General features: G+C 37.9%; 1 protein-coding gene across 4 annotated transcripts in view; it reads left to right on the top strand.

Annotated features, from left to right (window-relative positions):
* LOC124110407 overlaps nt 1–6299 on the top strand; it is a 97805-nt gene extending 91506 nt beyond the window's left edge. For 2 of the 4 annotated variants that reach the window (XM_048381192.1, XM_048381191.1), the window contains 4 exons: nt 648–770; nt 1502–1624; nt 2722–2844; nt 5611–6299. In XM_048381192.1, coding sequence (XP_048237149.1) covers nt 648–770; nt 1502–1624; nt 2722–2844; nt 5611–6200 — 959 coding nt within the window. In that variant the 3' untranslated portion in view covers nt 6201–6299. Of the gene's footprint in view, nt 1–647; nt 771–1501; nt 1625–2721; nt 2845–4571; nt 4661–5610 lie in introns of those variants that run through there. The other 2 variants (XM_048381194.1, XM_048381193.1) reach the window with 2 other exon arrangements.
* Nucleotides 6300–18618: the final 12319 nt, after the last annotated feature.

The following is an 18618-nucleotide window of genomic DNA, read 5'->3' as shown; positions in this document are numbered from 1 at the left end:
GTAGGCCATCAAATGAGTTGAACAACAAATATCTTACACTGTTTCGTCTATTTCAAATACACATTGCAAACAAGGAAACATGTCTTGCCGTCCTTTGTAATGTGGGTTAGTTGTACTTTCCAAAGGGATGTACACACGCTGCCTTTTTCATTATAGTTATCAATGTTGTCATGAAAAGATTTGTAATAATTGGTAATGGGAAATCAAAAAAATTCAATTTAACATGTTTCTCAACAACCACACACACACACACAAACACACACGCGCGCGCACACACACATACACGCGCACGCACACGCACACACGCACACACGCACACGTCAGTGTTCACACCAATATATACTACCAAACAGAAGTTGAACATGCCAACCTAACGGTAATAAATGGAGATGTTTCCTAAGGAGATGGAATCCACTGTTTTACACTGTGGTCATTAACATATGTTGAAATGATTATTGAAGGAACTCTAAATATTGCTCTTTACGTGCATCTCAACTACTAGACAAAGACGTCAGTGCCCAAGCCAAGGTGATATTTATCAGTGAGCAAGAACATGCCCGTGACTGATATTATGGACCTGCAGTATGTTATAAGTTGAATCAACACAATCTGTAAAGTAAGCACCTTTTGCTCTTGTTTTCGCCAAGGTCGGTGTCATAAAAGACGTTGCCGCAATGGAGGCACTTGCAAGCAGATTGGACCCTTGAAATGGAAATGTTTATGTCGACGTGGATTCAGAGGCAGGAGGTGTAGAAGGAAAGTAGGTGTAGGTGAGTTAAATTGTAATTTAAAAGGTCATATACTGTTTGAGATAATGCAACGCAATTCATGAAAAAATGTATAATAAGTATTTAATGTTTGTAGGCCATCAAATGAGTTGAACAACAAATATCTTACAATGTTTCGTCTATTTCAAATACACATTGCAAACAAGGAAACATGTCTTGCCGTCCTTTGTAATGTGGGTTAGTTGTACTTTCCAAAGGGATGTACACACGCTGCCTTTTTCATTATAGTTATCAATGTTGTCATGAAAAGATTTGTAATAATTGGTAATGGGAAATCAAAAAAAGTCCATTTAACATGTTTCTCAACAACAACAACAACACACAAACACACGCGCGCAAACACACACATACACGCGCACGCGCACGCGCACGCACACGCGCACACGTCAGTGTTCACACCAATATATACTACCAAACAGAAGTTGAACATGCCAACCTAAAGGTAATAAATGGAGATGTTTTCTAAGGAGATGGAATCCACTGTTTTACACTGTGGTCATTAAAATATGTTGAAATGATTATTGAAGGAACTCTAAATATTGCTCTTCACGTGCATCTAAACTACTAGACAAAGACGTCAGTGCCCAAGCCAAGGTGATATTTATCAGTGAGCAAGAACATGCCTGTGACTGATATTATGGACCTGCAGTATGTTATAAGTTGAATCAACACAATCTGTAAAGTAAGCACCTTTTGCTCTTGTTTTCGCCAAGGTCGGTGTCATAAAAGACGTTGCCGCAATGGGGGCACTTGCAAGCAGATTGGACCCTTGAAATGGAAATGTTTATGTCGACGTGGATTCAGAGGCAGGAGGTGTAGAAGGAAAGTAGGTGTAGGTGAGTGCCCGTGTCCATGTTTTTATAAACGGAGAATAGGTGACCATTTCAAAATGGCATGTACAAGTTGAGATCAGCTATACAGTCAACACTGTTATATACAGTTAGTTCCGTTATGGTTGTGTAAGGTAAGTTCGTACTTTCATCATTATGTATTACACACACAGAGACTGACAAAACAGATACGAATAGTGCCATACTATCAATGCAGTGTGAATAAAATAATGTGTTCGTAAGACGCTTCATGTATACATTACATAACACTTGCACACAGGTTATCCCAATTTTAAATGTAAACTTACAAAAGGAAATCTTTTCAAACAGGCATGTTTTATTAAGGATAATTTTAAAGGTCATATACTGTTTGAGATAATGCAACGCAATTCATGAAAAAATGTATGATAAGTATTTAAAGTTTGTAGGCCATCAAATGAGTTGAACAACAAATATCTTACAATGTTTCGCCTATTTCAAATACACATTGCAAACAAGGAAACATGTCTTGCCGTCCTTTGTAATGTGGGTTAGTTGTACTTTCCAAATGGATGAACACACGCTGCCTTTTTCATTATAGTTATCAATGTTGTCATGAAAAGATTTGTAATAATTGGTAACGGGAAATCAAAAAAAATCCATTTAACATGTTTCTCAACAACCACACACACACACACACACACACACACACACACACGCGCAAGCACGCACGCACGCACGCACGCACACACGCACACGCACGCACGCACGCACGCACGCACGCACGCATGCATACGTCAGTGTTCACACTAATTTTTTTTACCAAACAGAAGTTGAACATGCCAACCTAACGGTGATAAATGGAGATGTTTTCTAAGGAGATGGAATCCACTGTTATACACTGTGGTCATTAAAATATGTTGAAATGATTATTGAAGGAACTCTAAATATTGCTCTTTACGTGCATCTCAACTACTAGACAAAGACGTCAGTGCCCAAGCCAAGGTGATATTTATCAGTGAGCAAGAACATGCCTGTGACTGATATTATAGACCTGCAGTATGTTATAAGTTGAATCAACACAATCTGTAAAGTAAGCACCTTTTGCTCTTGTTTTCGCCAAGGTCGGTGTCATAAAAGACGTTGCCGCAATGGGGGCACTTGCAAGCAGATTGGACCCTTGAAATGGAAATGTTTATGTCGACGTGGATTCAGAGGCAGGAGGTGTAGAAGGAAAGTTGGTGTAGGTGAGTGTCCGTGTCCATGTTTTTATAAACGGAGAATAGCTGACCATTTCAAAATGGCATGTACAAGTTGAGATTAGCTATACAGTCAACACTGTTATATACAGTTAGTTCCGTTATGGTTGTGTAAGGTAAGTTCGTACTTTCATCATTATGTATTACACACACAGAGACTGACAAAACAGATACGAATAGTGCCATACTATCAATGCAGTGTGAATAAAATAATGTGTTCGTAAGACGCTACATGTATACATTACATAACACTTGCACACAGGTTATCCCAATTTTAAATGTAAACTGACAAAAGGAAATCTTTTCAAACAGACATGTTTTATTAAGGATAATTTTAAAGGTCATATACTGTTTGAGATAATGCAACGCAATTCATGAAAAAATGTATATATATTTAATGTTTGTAGGCCATTAAATGAGTTGAACAACAAATATCTTACACTGTTTCGCCTATTTCAAATACACATTGCAAACAAGGAAACATGTCTTGCCGTCCTTTGTAATGTGGGTTAGTTGTACTTTCCAAAGGGATGTACACACGCTGCCTTTTTCATAATGGATATCAATGTTGTCATGAAGAGATTTGTAATTATAATTGGTAATGGGAAATCAAAAAAATTCCATTTAACATGTTTCTCAACAACCACACACACACACACACACACGCGCGCACGCACGCAGACGTCAGTGTTCACACCAATATACGACAAAACAGAAGTTGAACATGTTAACCTAATGGTTATAAATGGAGATGTTTTCTATGGAGATGGAATCCTCTATTTTACACTGTGGTCATTAAAATATGTTGAAATGATTATTGAAGGAAAATCTAAATAATGCTCTTTACGTGCATCTCAACGACTAGACAAAGACGTCATTGCTTAAGCCAAGGTGATATTTATCAGTGAGCAAGAACATGCCCGTGACTGATATTATGAAGAAGAAGAAGAAGATCTTTATTTCTCATGAATCAACTAGGTCACATAATGAAGTTGACAAGAGAGACATATATACAAAGAAGTGAGACAATAGTTAGTGGAGCATACGCAGTCCATATTTTACATACTGGGCTAGTCGTAAGAGCAGAGGTTTATAAGAACAAGTCATTAGTCATTCAGTATTTGGATATTTACCATAATAAAATTGGAGATATTTATTTCTTAAATGATACAATTCATGGCATTCTAGTATAAAATGGAATTCATAACAAATTTTATTTTTACAAAGAGAGCACAGCCTATCTTCCCTATTGAGGTTATACCATCGGCCAGTTTCAATTGGGAGCCGGTGGTTGGTGGTTCTGATTTTAGTAAGCCAGATGCGTAAATTATGAAGTAAATACAACAAGTAGTCTTCTACTGAGAGGATATCTTGATACAGATTATAATAGTGTCCTTTTGAGGAATTTACTTTACTACGGCTCCAGCTTTGTAAAAATTGATCTCTAAGGACAGTTTTGACGTTAGCCTTTATCTATTGTACACTGGGAAATTCCTGAGACAGCCAAATGTTATTCAGACCTGTACTTTGTAAAATACGTTGGATTTCATTTACAAGTGGGAACTTAAACTCTGGGTGGGCAATTTGGAGTTTGAACTTAAGTTTGTACATTATACCTGATAATCTGGTTTCTGATATTATGGACCTGCAGTATGTTATAAGTTGAATCAACACAATCTGTAAAGTAAGCACCTTTTGCTCTTGTTTTCGCCAAGGTCGGTGTCATAAAAGACGTTGCCGCAATGGAGGTACTTGCAAGCAGATTGGACGCTCGAAATGCAGATGTTAATGTCTTTTAATTAGACACTACACGTACACATTACACTACACTTGCACATAAGTTATCCAAATTATAAATGTAAACTTACAAAAGGAGATCATTTCAAACAGACATGTGTTATTGGAGGTAATTTCAAAGGACATATACTGTTGGAGATTTTTGCAAGGAACTATAGATAAAAAAATATTGTTAATACTTTTAGGCCATCAAAGGACATCTTGATGACACGCCTTTATAGCTGAAAGACCACGACGATTACTAAGTTTATTGTAGCTATTTCATTATGTATCTCATACTGATATAAGTTATAACAAAAGGATGGATAGTCAAGAATGCGGGGAATATCTGTCACGAATGATATTAGTGCTTTACCGTTTCTAATCAATCATTCGGACACACAAGTCATCTTTTGTGGTCTCTGAATGAACCACCTCTAATTCATCCACGGGTATCTAATTCTATACCAAAAATCATATACTGACCTTTGGTACATCTGTAGTGAAGTTTATTTTGTATAACCACAAGACAAGGAGTATAATTTCATATAATCTACCATAAGAAATGATAACCTACATGTATATTCCAGTTTTTGGTATTTTAAGAAAACTGAACAAACGAAGAGAGATACGTATTATCTTAAAGGTTTCAAAGTTATCATTAATTTTACTTAACAAAGTCATCTTGACAATTGTGGGGACTTTTACTGTATACAGGTCGCATCACATCAACGTTGGTATCTTAACCACATCTACTGATGACAATGCTATTGAGATGTACCTATGCCCAATTATCAAGGGCCCCTCGGATTTGCCCACATTTGGTTTCTTGGTTTGTCAGCACCATGCCCGCGCTGAGGCCTGCATCACTTCGTGCTTTTATCCCTATGGCAGCTACATCAAGCTGACACGTTAGGATATAACTGAAATGCAGTTAAAAACTCAATCATTCCAGAAATAATATGTTTTCTTTTCCAGTGTGCAGCCAACGGAAACTCGACATCCTGGTTGTAGAAGACGCATCTAACTCAATCGGAAAGCTTCAGTATAGCAGCTTGAAAAGATTTGAACAACAAATGCTCAGGTCTTTTGAGATAAGCTCTAAAGCCATTAATGTTGCTTTTATGGTATTTTCCGTAAACGCAAGAGTGGTATTCCAACTAAATGCCTACTCTAACAACAAACCAGCTGTTCTTGCTGCTGTGAACGCACAAGCTAATGAAGGTGGTGCTAGTTCACATATTGGTGAGGCCATAAAGCTGGCTAACGCCGACGTTTTTACGAGCAGAAACGGTGACCGACCAGACGCTGACAATATGGTCATCTTCTTCACTGACGCCGACGGTACATGTGATGACAAATTGGTTGTGGCTGCCAACATTGGTTACCTTCAGGCGAAATCTGAAGTTTTCGTCGTCCATACGAAGGGACTAGGCGATACAGCCAATAGAAATGTGACGATCAGTGCACTTGCATCAGACCCCGATAACAAGCATGCTTTCCATGTTGACAACTCAAACGCTGTCACTGCAATAATGCAAAGGGTCGAGGCTTGTAGAGCACAATGAGCGCAATACTTTTTTGTGTTGAACGTACACGAGAAAACCTAATGATTGGAATTAGTTAAAAACCATGTCAATTACATTAATTAAATTTTCTGTTCCTTACTCCGACTTCATATTGTTTGTTAAAAATACATCACTTATACAATAAGTTGAAAAGCTATTGTCAAGAAGGTCAAACTGATTCTGTTATTTCAATAGCAATTACTTAAATGATCGCGGAAACATTTTTTAGAATCTTTATCCTGGAAATCTTGCAGACACTTTAAGTCTCTTAAGTGCCCCTTTTTATCCATGACATCGATCGGTCAAACGGCAATGCATTTAGGATGTGTATTTCAAATGTACCAAACCGAAATTTTGAAACTTCGAAAACAGTAATCTTGAATCAACGTCTTTCTGTTATGCCTTTGGAACTTCTTAAATTCTAATGCAAAGTGATTCAAAATCGCTTCTACAATCACACAAGAAAGAAAAGCAAAACGTGACTTCATGCATTATGACCAGGTTTAAACTTCTGTCGTTGTAGATGTTTTTGTACAATCAACTTTTGGCCATCCTCCTTCGAAATTCTACTTTATAATGGGATAAAGTGAGCATGGTGTCAAAGTACCAACAGCTATTCCTGGTGAGATTACCCAACACAAATGTAACAAACTGTAAGCATCAACGTTGAGCTTTCTCCTTGTTACGTGGTGTACTTCCGCACACCCCAATTGCTCTTTAGTATACACAAACATATAACCATTCATACATGTTGGTCATCCGATTCGCTGTTTATATAAAACACAAAATCGCAAATGAGAAAGACTTGAAAAAGGCTTGCACATTGCTAACTGCTTCTAAACATCACAAAAAACCCAAAACAACATTTGTTTCTTAAAGGAGGTATCGCCGATGGTAAGAACATTGGGATCGTGTGGAAGGCCAAAATATATCTTAGAAATTGTAATTATTTTGCCAAATGTTAAGAAATTAATACGTACATTTTACAGGATACAAGGTTTTTCCATTTGACGAGAAGTCAGTAACATGACCGCGAAATTGACGTTCGTAAGTGTATGACTGACACAGTTTGACGTCCAAACGTTTTTCACGACTAGACTATATTTTTGAAATGACAATAACACTTTCGGACTACTTCAACATTCCTGGGAAAAACCCTGGGAATTCCCCAGCACGAATATATAGACAAGCGTTGTTTCCAATCATTGAGACCCTTTAATATTGAATTCAGCGCTTTAGCATACATTAAAAAACTTCATAGAGATTGACTGCTATTGAACAGAACGAAGACATGCACACCCAAACTATTGTAGTTCGACTCTGGCCGTTTATAGACTGACAGTTACAGTCTACGGCAATCTATGAATTTATCTTAGCATCTGTTTGACACATCTTCATAATCACCCTTCAATGATCGGCCAAATGATCAATAATGACTACACATGTAACCGGCACAGGTTCTAAACAACTTTGAAAATCTCTCCCGTCACGTTTATCTGTTGGCACTTTTCACGTCTTGTACTTGATGTAAATGTATTACGACGCGATGTCAATGTGATTGACGTACTAGGGGAGACCATTCTCCTTCATTGATGACATTATTTGAATACATTAGTTGTAAACAAATTACAACTAATGTTCCTGTAGAGCACGTTGATCATACATACGCTCATGTCGCCCTTCTTTTTGAGTAACGATGTTATGCCACCATGCAACACTCTTTATAGAGTGACGGTCATATTGTACGAACGTCGTGTTTCACGGGGAACATACCTTCCACATTATCTTACAAATTGTTACCCTCGCGGAAGAGATAGAGTACATGGACACTATTTATACTTGATGACCACATAGGATACTCCACGATAATAACATAAAATCACCCACTTGACATCCTGAAATGAGGATTACTCAGAACGCCCCTTGTGATATTTATGTTAAAAGTCGTCGCTCTTAAAATAGCCTCTAATACTCTTAAAATAGCCTCTAATAAATATGATGCACTGATTAGAGATTTTAAGAAAAGAGATATAGTTTCATATCAACGATATGATTTTACATTATAATCAACAAAGAATTTATTTCACCTGATTTGCAGTTTACAATAAACGCAATAAAAAAAAAAAAAACAACGTCTGCGTTGTTGTAAACACACATGACTGACCATTTGACACCTGTCAAAATAAATCACCCCGTTGAAGTGAACGGAGATCTGACAGGGAGCGTTATTCGTATAACTTAACTTCTTTAAACTGCACACGGCCAGATTGAAGTTCCAATATTCATATCACGAGTGTAGCCAGAAACTGTTCCTCGTGCTCCAACACGATCAACACTGCCAATGAAAATGAAAAAAATGAACAGGAGTAAACTTGACATGAATTCACAAATTCATAGATGAAAGCTAAAATGAGAAGAAGTTTGAAATTTTTTTAATTTCGACACGCAAATTAGATGGTTCAGAATACGAACTGTCTACTTTTAATTGGATCGAGTGAGTGAGTGAGTTAAAATTTTACATCGCATCGGCAATATTGCAGCCATATTGCGATGAAAACAAGTTAATTATGATTAAATATCCGTCGACAAAGGACAGTAAAACAGTAAGTCATGTATCACAGTTAAGGTATAAAACAAACCAGTTCACAATAAAAACAAAGAATTCTTCAGTAGATTTGGTACAAGTTAAAACTGGGCTATATACCTCTGGCAACCAAAGTTAGACCACCTAACTGGGGATCATGGGGACTTACAGTGCCTTTGCTACCTGCATGATTCCCAGCAGGATTTATGTCATCACTTTGGTCACAATTGGTCATCTTCAATGCTAACCAATATTAAAAGATCAAACCATAGTCAAGTAGTTAAAACACTAGTTGATATTACACACTTTTATTTAGATGGACTTGCGTGCCAGAGTCAAGAGGACAATAATTTTATGCTACTTTAACCCCCTGAGTAGCACCGCCTTCAATAATATCAGTTGTTAATAATATCAGACTAATTTAAAACAATTCAAAATTCAAAATTTATCAAATAACGCTATTTCTTTTAAAAATCCGAGAATTAAATGAACGTTGATATTATTAAAAAGATCCTTTAAAGACGTTGAATGATAATAAGAATCCCTTGTGAGAGAAAAGTCTATACAATCAAGCAAAATATGCTTGATTGAAATTCTCTCATCACAAGGGATGCAAAACGGAGGATCTTCACCTTTAAGCAAATATTCATGGGTATAACGGCTATGGCCAATGCGACATCGTCGTAAAACAACTTCATCGTGTCGTGACTGGCAACCCAAGTAGGTATATCCAAGAGTAGGTTTTATTGCATGCAGTTTATTCATACCTAACTGGGTATTCCACTTTGTTTGCCTTAAATGTCAGATATAATCTTTTATACAAGATTTAAAATCAGAGTGTGGAATCAGAATATTAGAGACAGACTTTTCAAGGGCAGCTTTAGCTGCAGCGTCAGCTTTTGTATTGCCCACGATGCCAACATGGCTTGGTAACCAACAAAATATGATGTCGCATTGGCTAGTAGACAGATCATTGTATAATTCTAAAATGTCAAGAATATATGGATGATTGAGAGAGACATTGTTTAGTGCTTGAAGGCATGAAAGAGAATCAGAAAAAATGATAAATTGGTTACTGTTAGATTGATGTTGAATAAAGTCCAAGGCTGTTTTTATAGCGTTTGCCTCAGCAGTGAAAATGGAGCTATTGTCTGGGATTCTAGTAGATATGGTTTTTGATCCAATGATAGTGGCACTGGAAACTTTACCACTATCCTTGGATCCATCCGTGAAGATTGAACGATGGGAATCATATTTGCGGCGTAATTGTAAATATTCCTGTTGGTATTCTAAATCATTTGTGTCAGATTTTTTGAATTGAGTGAGTGAAAGGTCCACTACTGGTCTGACCAACTGCCAAGGAGGAGTAGACAGTAGTCGATAAGAAGTGATTAAATCTAAATCTATATTAGCAGCAATGACATGCGGTTGTATACGAATCCCAAGTGGTGGAACGAGATGCGGCTTACGATTGAACAGGTCCCCAAAAGGGGGATTGAATACACAGTCATATGCTGGGTTTGAAGGATTGGAAGCCAATTTTGTGATATATTGTAGTGATAATTTTATACGGCGTTGTTGAAGAGAAGGTTCATCAGCCTCTGTGTATAAGCTGTCAACAGGAGATGTTCTAAATGCTCCTAGGCAGAGCCGTAGTCCTTGATGGTGTATTGTATTTAACTTTTCTAAATTACTTTTACAGGCTCCACCATATACAATGGAGCCATAATCAAGTTTTGACCGGATAAGTGAATGATACAAATGAAGGAGAGTTGTTTGATCCCCACCCCAATTTGTATTTGAGACAACTTTTAGCAGATCAAGGGCCTTCAGGCATTTAGCTTTAAGATATTTAATGTGTGGTAGAAAGGTTAAATGTCTGTCGAATATTAACCCCAAAAATTTGGCTTCCTCTACCATTTTAATTGCAGTACCATCTAAATACAGCTCCGGATCCTTATGAGGTTTATATTGACGACAGAAATGTATACAGTTTGTCTTGGATTTGGAAAACCTAAAACCATTTTCAAGACACCATTTCTGAATTTTTGTGAGACACAGTTGCAGTTGTCTCTCAATGGTATGCATATTTTTACCACGACATGATAAATTGAAATCATCCACAAAAAGTGATCCATCAACTGAATTATTTAAAACCTTCGAAAGACTATTTATTTTAATACTAAATAAAGTGACAGACAAAATACTGCCTTGTGGGACACCCTGATCCTGATTGTAATGGTCAAACAGGGTAGACCCCACACGAACTTGAAATTGTCTGTCTGTTAAAAACTGGGATATAAAACAAGGCAAGCGGCCTCTCAAACCAAAGTCATGTAGATCTTTCAAAATGCCATGCTTCCATGTGGTATCATACGCTTTTTCTAAATCAAAAAAGATAGATACAGCATGTTGTTTAGAAACAAACGCATTTTTTATGAAAGATTCTAAACGTACTAGATGATCAATAGTACTGCGGTTTTTACGAAAACCACATTGAATATTTGTAATCAGATTATTAGTTTCCAAAAACCACACTAACCGATTATTAACCATTCGTTCCATGGTTTTGCAAACACAGCTAGTTAATGATATAGGTCGGTAATTAGTAGGATCTGAATGATCCTTGCCAGGCTTAGGTATAGGGATAACTATTGCATTATGCCAAGAAGGAGGGAAATTTCCTGACGTCCAAATTTCATCAAATATTTCTAAAAGTATGGCAAGACCAGATTCGGGTAAATGTTTCAAAAGCTGATAGTGAATATTATCAGCTCCTGTTGCTGTGTCATGAGCTTGCCCAAGGGCTGTTTGTAGCTCATGTAGTGAAAAGACTTCATTATAGTCTTCGCCATTTTCAGAGTTGAAATTAATCCTCTTCTTTTCCTGAAATTTCTGATATTTTTGAAATTCTGCGTGATAGTTTGATGAAGAAGAGTGTTTAGCTAACGTTTCGCCAAGTTTATTTGCAATATCTGAATGATCTTCCAAGAAGTGATCACCTTCCTGAAGATGATGAACACTTGACTTTGAGCCTTTGCCCTTAATTCTTTGGACCATATTCCACACCTTTGATATAGGTGTACGTGAATTAATCTTGGAAACGTAGTTTCTCCACGAATGACGTTTATTTTGTTTGAAAGTTCGTCGTGCCTTGGCACTAGTAATCTTAACAGTATTCAAATTATGTACAGTAGGATGTTTTCGGAAATACTTCTCCGCTTTCTTCCTACATTTTCTTGCCTGTTTGCAATCATTATCGAACCATGGCTTGCGAATGTGTGGATTTGCAGAGGACTTAGGAATGGTATCATTGGCAATTGCATTCAGTTCATCTGAAAATAACTGAATGGGGTCAGCAATATTCCTGAACATTTCAGGTTTTAGGTTATTGGTACATAGAGTTGTGAAGTGAGCCCAATTGGCCTTTGAAAAATTCCATCTTGTTGACGGTGGGACGTCAGATGGATTATTGACTGTCAGAATAGTAGGAAAGTGGTCACTACCACATAGATCATCATGAACTGACCACGAAAATTCATCCAAAAGTGTTGCATCTGTGAGTGAAAGGTCCAAGGCGGAATAACTACCTGTTGCAGGGTGTAAATATGTGTTGGAACCATCATTAAAAACACATAGACTATTGTCAGATATGAAATCCTCTAGTGTGTGTCCCTTGGTGTTAGTGGTGCTACTACCCCATAAAGGGTTATGTCCGTTCAAATCACCCATGATTATGCAGGGCTGAGGCAGCTGGTCATATAAAGATTGCAGCACAGAACGCTGAAGCGTAGAAGATGGAGGTATGTACAAAGAGCACAGAGTAAATGCAAGGTGCAAAGTTAGACGGACGGCAACAGCCTGAAGAGTAGTGTTAAGATGAACAGGGCTATGTATAATACCCTGCCTCACCAAGATAGAGGAACCGCCAGTGGCTTTGTCGCCTGGTGGAGAAAAGGAATGGTAAGCATTATACTGACGCAAATCAAATTTATCTGTCTGCTTTAAATATGTTTCTTGAAGACAGAAAACAGAAGGTTTAACATCTTGTACCAATAACTGTACTTCATTAAAATTGGTCCTAAGACCTCTGCAGTTCCACTGAATTAGTGGGTAGTTAGTGTTCATGTTACAGGAGGTGGCATTACAGGAGATCTGTTTCTAGCCCGAGGCGAATGACTATGCTTTCGCGTTCGGGGATGAGGTGTGACATCCATGTCCTCTAGTATCTGAAATTTGTTGAAAAGTTGGACAGGATCACGTTGACCTTTTGGTATTCGATCAGATTTCTGTGAATAGTTGAATGTCTTGCTGGCATTTACCACAGAGGGAGATGGTGAACGAGATGTTGAACGAGACAGTGATTTAGATGGAGAGTTTGTTTGGGTAGATGCAACAGACTGAGTATCGAGAAGTGAATACTCCTTGGTCTTAACCCAGGTGACGTCCGTCTGGCATTCAACAGAGTGAACAGATTTGGAGCTTTGTTTAGGTGTACGTGCAACGGCTGCTGAATATGAAACAACTGCAGTTGGAGTGGTAGATGACATTACCAAATGTTTGGCATCTGAAAAAGAAATATTCCTCTCATGTTTCAATTTTACTATCTGGTGTTGTTGTTGCCAGACAGGACAGGATTTAGAAGATGCAACATGATCTCCAGAGCAGTTAGCACATTTCGGATCGTTTGAGCAATCTAATGTATCATGGTCAGTTTGTCCACATCGGTGACACTTTTTTCTGTTGGTACATGATTGGGCACCATGCCCAAACTTTTGACATGAGTAACACCGGAGTGGATTCGGAATGTACTTGTCCACACCAATATTACAATAACCTGCTCTGATGGATTTTGGTGGAACCGGAAGAGAAAAGGTAAAGAGATATGTGTTTAGCTTTTCAATTTGACCATTCTGTCTCTTGGTAAATCGTTTGACACCTAAAACACCCTGTTCTTTTAGTTCAAAGGCTATATCATCTTCAGACATGTCTGAGAGACAACGTTCCCGATCCCTGACAATGCCTTTAGAACTGTTGAGTGATTTGTGTGCTGATACAGTAACTGGCACAGAAACGAGATGTTTAACAGCCAACAGCGTAGCTGATTGTGAAGCAGATTTACATTCAACCAGGATACAGCCAGATCGTATCTTTTTCATGGTCACGACGTCTCCAGCAATACCATAAATTGCTTTGGAAAGAGCAAAGGGATTTATCTTCAAAGGACCATCATCAGATGCTGAGATTACCAAAAATCGAGACCAAAAGTCAGACTTTTTCCTGGAAACAGGATCATCATCAGATGAACTATCATCTAACGTACGTTTTAGTTGTTTTGGGGGTATCATGGTAAGTGTATAGAGATTCATCGGCCCAGGTCCCCACCCACCACGGAGTATCAATAAGACAATGCTATATGCCAGCGGGTCTCCAACTGACAGCACCAAGGATACTGGGGCGATATACTCAAGCAGAAGTATTAATGCAAGATTAATAGATCCACCGGATTGGCCCATGAGCCACCGCCTTCTGGGCATATTTGACTCTAGGCAATGAGTAGTATTCATTTTTTTTCAACATATATTGAGATTAAATGAACTGAGTGACCAAGACCAAAAACTATACATTTAAATAGAACATATATGTGCAAAACAAAGAAACTTCACATTGTAATGAACTATGATAAATTCAATGAACTTGTCCAAGTTGAAAACAGATTAACTGCAACTGTTGACAGATTGTAGTTTGTTCAATTTTGTGCAAGACAATGTTAATGCACAGGGCTTGGCGTGACCAGCCGATTGATAGAACCGGGCCCATTCTACCACCCGTCTAGGTGAAGTCAGGGTCAAAGTGGTGTATTGGGCAAAGGAACGCTATTCCTGGAACCAGTGCCCTCAACCACCAGACTACCTTCCTCCACCGACACAGGGGCGCAACCCACGGCAAACAGGTTGCCCATTTTAGTCGCCTCATACGACCAGCAATGGGAGGCTGTGGAAATATTCTGCCCCGGTTCCACACGGGGGAAGAGCGATTAGCGTTACCCAGCACTCACCACGAGGAGGTTGCTCTTCACGAGTGCCTTAATTGGATCGAGGGCAGCATAGAGCGTTACCTTCAATCGAAACGATTACTAGCATCTGCTCCCGAAATCGATGCACTTTGCTAAAATGAGGGGATTTTGACATCAAAATATCAAATCATTAAACATACAAGGAAAATGAAACTTGCCCAGCGACCTGATCCTGTGTCCGATATTGAACTGAGTGAACTTTCGGACAGCTTGGCACCAAGTCGCCAGATGCTGTGTAAGTCTATCAACGGCTACTCGGCCATTTATGAGTGAGTGAGTGAGTTAAGTTTTAAGTCACATGGGCAATATTTCAGCCATAACGTGACTAAATCAAGTTATATATTAATACATAGTGACAATAAAATCTGTCGACAAAGGACAGTAAAAACACTAGACTATCACAGATGTAGATTGTAAAACTAGCATATCAGAATAAAATTCATAACAATTCAAAACAGTACACAATAAAAATGGGCTTTAGATCACCAATAGCCAAAGGTAGGTCACCATACTAGGTACCATGGGGACTTACGATACTTCTGCTACCTACATGGTAACCCAGCAGGATTTACACCATCCCTCCGGCTACTGGTGATTGTCGGCAAGTTTAAGCCAAAACATTTAAAAACAACAAGAATTCTACGATTAAAAACATGGAAAATGAAAAATACTTTGAATGAAATGGGACTTACATACCTTCTCAGGGGGACAATTATTTTACGTTACTTCAACCCCCTTTGAAGGTACAGCCACTAACAAACTCAGTTATTACGTCATTCTACCAAATTAAAAACACATACTTTTTACAATACATGTACATATCAAAATTTATCAAGCAATTCTATTTCTTTTAAAAAACCAAGAATTAAATGAGAATTAATCTGATTAAAAAGATCCTGTAACGATGAAACTTTGAAATACTTATCCCTTGTGATGGAAAAATCAATACAGTCAAGCAGGACATGCTTGACCGTGATTCTCTCATCACAAGGGATACAGAACGGAGGATCTTCACCTTTTAACAAATATTCATGTGTGTATCGCGAGTGGCCAATACGACATCGTCGTACAATGACCTCTTCAAATCTGGACTGACAACCCAAGTAGGTGTAACCGATGGTTGGTTTTATAGCATGTAATTTATTAATACCTACTTGGGCGTCCCACTTCTGCTGCATTAAATCTCGGATGTAAGATCTAATCGCGGGTTTGAAATCAGTGTATGGGATCAGAAGTGGTGTCACAGATTTGTTGAGTGCTGCTTTTGCAGCAGCATCAGCCATTGTGTTACCAGTGATACCAACATGGCTTGGTAACCAACAAAAGACGATGTCATATTGGCCAGTAGCAAGATCATTAAATAATTCAAGAATCTTGATTAAAAGTGGATGTTTGCAAGATATATTCTTAATCGCCTGAAGGCACGATAGAGAATCTGAAAAAATAATGAATTGTTTATGTTTAGATTGGTTTTTGATATATTGTAGTGCGGTAAAAATGGCGTTTGCTTCTGCTGTAAAGATAGAACTGTTATCTGGTAATCGCGAAGATATTGTCCTGGATCCAATGACAGTTGCACTAGCAACAGCACCACCATCCTTGGAACCATCAGTAAATATAGATTTATAAGTGTTATAAGTGGTTCTTAATTGATTGTATTCTTGTTGGTAAATTAATTGGTTAGTATCTGATTTCTTTAAGTTGGTTAATGTGAGGTCAACCTCTGGCCTTACCATTTGCCAAGGAGGTGATGAAAACAGTTGAAAGGGAGCAATATCATGCAATTTAATATTAGAAGCAAACATGGCAGACTGGATTCTTATTCCGAGTGGTGGAACGAGAGATGATTTTTTATTGTAGATATCTTGGTAGAGAGGATTAAAGACGCAATTAAAAGCTGGATTTGACTGATTTGAATATAATTTAGTGACATATTGTACAGATAATTTCAGACGGCGTTGTTTAAGAGAAGGTTCATCCGCTTCTACATACAGACTGTGAATTGGAGACGTTCGAAAAGCTCCAAGGCAAAGCCTCAGGCCCTGATGATGGATAGTATCTAGTTTTTTTAAGTTACTTTTGCAGGCTCCACCATAGACGATGGAGCCGTAGTCAAGTTTTGAACGGATCAGGGACCTGTACAAGTGCAATAGTGTTGTCTGATCCCCTCCCCACTTCGAATTAGAAACAACTTTTAACAAATCAAGTGCCTTCAGGCATTTAGCTTTAAGGTATTTAATGTGTGGTAAAAAAGTTAAATGGCTATCGAAAATAAGTCCCAAGAACTTGGCCTCCTTAACAACTTTGATAGGAGTGCCATTCAGAAACAGTTCAGGGTCCTTATGTGGCTTATATTTTCTGCAGAAATGAATACAATTAGTTTTTGATTTGGAAAATTTAAAACCGTTTTCTAGACACCACTTGTGAATTTTATTAAGACATAATTGTAATTGTCTTTCTATTGTGTGCATATTTTTACCACGACAAGATAGATTAAAATCATCCACAAAAAGGGATCCATCAACTGAATCATTTAAAACTTTGGACAAACTGTTTATTTTTTATACTGAATAAAGTGACAGACAAAATACTGCCTTGTGGGACACCCTGATCCTGATTATAATGATCAGACAGGGTTGTACCCACTCGGACTTGAAATTGCCTGTCTGTTAAAAACTGTGATATAAAATGAGGCAGACGGCCTCTTAATCCAAAATCATGAAGATCTTTTAAAATACCATGTTTCCATGTTGTATCGTAAGCTTTTTCTAAATCGAAAAAGATCGATACAGCATGTTGTCTATTTACAATGGCATTTTTAATGAACGATTCTAAACGCACTAAATGATCGATAGTACTTCTATTTTTCCGGAAACCACATTGTATATTGGAAAGAAGATTATTTGTTTCCAAGTACCACACTAATCGATTATTTACCATGCGTTCCATCGTTTTACAAACACAGCTAGTTAAAGAGATAGGTCTGTAATTTGATGGATCAGAATGATCCCGCCCAGGTTTGGGAATGGGGATAACAATGGCTTTATGCCATGAAGCTGGAAACATCCCAGATGTCCAAATATCATCGAATATATTTAACATAGTTTCAAGGCATGATTCGGGCAAGTGTTTCAGCAGCTGATAATGAATATTATCAGCGCCTGCTGCTGTATCATGAGCTTGCCCTAAGGCAGTATATAGCTCATGTAGTGAAAATACCTCATTGTAATCTTCACCATTATCAGATGTAAAATTTACTTTTTTCTTTTCCTGTTGAAGCTGATATTTTTGAAATTCAGGAGCGTAATTAGATGAAGAAGAATGATGAGATAAAGTTTCACCAATGCTATTGGCAATGGCAGATTTATCAGTTAACAAAGTATCGCCATCCTTCAGATGGTTAACCGTAGAATTTGATCCCTTGCCTTTGATCTTTTTAATCATGTTCCATACCTTGGACATAGGGGTACGAGAGTTAATTTTGGAGACATAAGTCCGCCAGGATTGACGTTTATTTTGCTTAAATAGACGTCTTGCCTTGGCATTTGAAATTTTAACAGTATTTAAATTATGGACAGTGGGATGTTTACGGAAGTACTTCTCCGCCTTCTTACGACATTTCCTAGCTTGTTTGCAATTAGCATCAAACCATGGTTTACGAACACGTGGGTTGATAGAGGACTTAGGTATGGATTCATTAGCAATTTCATTCAGTTGATCTGAAAACAACTGAATTGGGTCAGTAACATTCTGAAAAG

This window comes from Haliotis rufescens, unplaced genomic scaffold (genome assembly GCF_023055435.1).
Source record: "Haliotis rufescens isolate VD_foot unplaced genomic scaffold, xgHalRufe1.0.p SCAF_36, whole genome shotgun sequence".
Classification (NCBI taxonomy): domain Eukaryota; kingdom Metazoa; phylum Mollusca; class Gastropoda; order Lepetellida; family Haliotidae; genus Haliotis; species Haliotis rufescens.
Note: the sequence above shows the minus strand (reverse complement) of the source record. Positions and strands in the feature narration are given on the sequence as shown.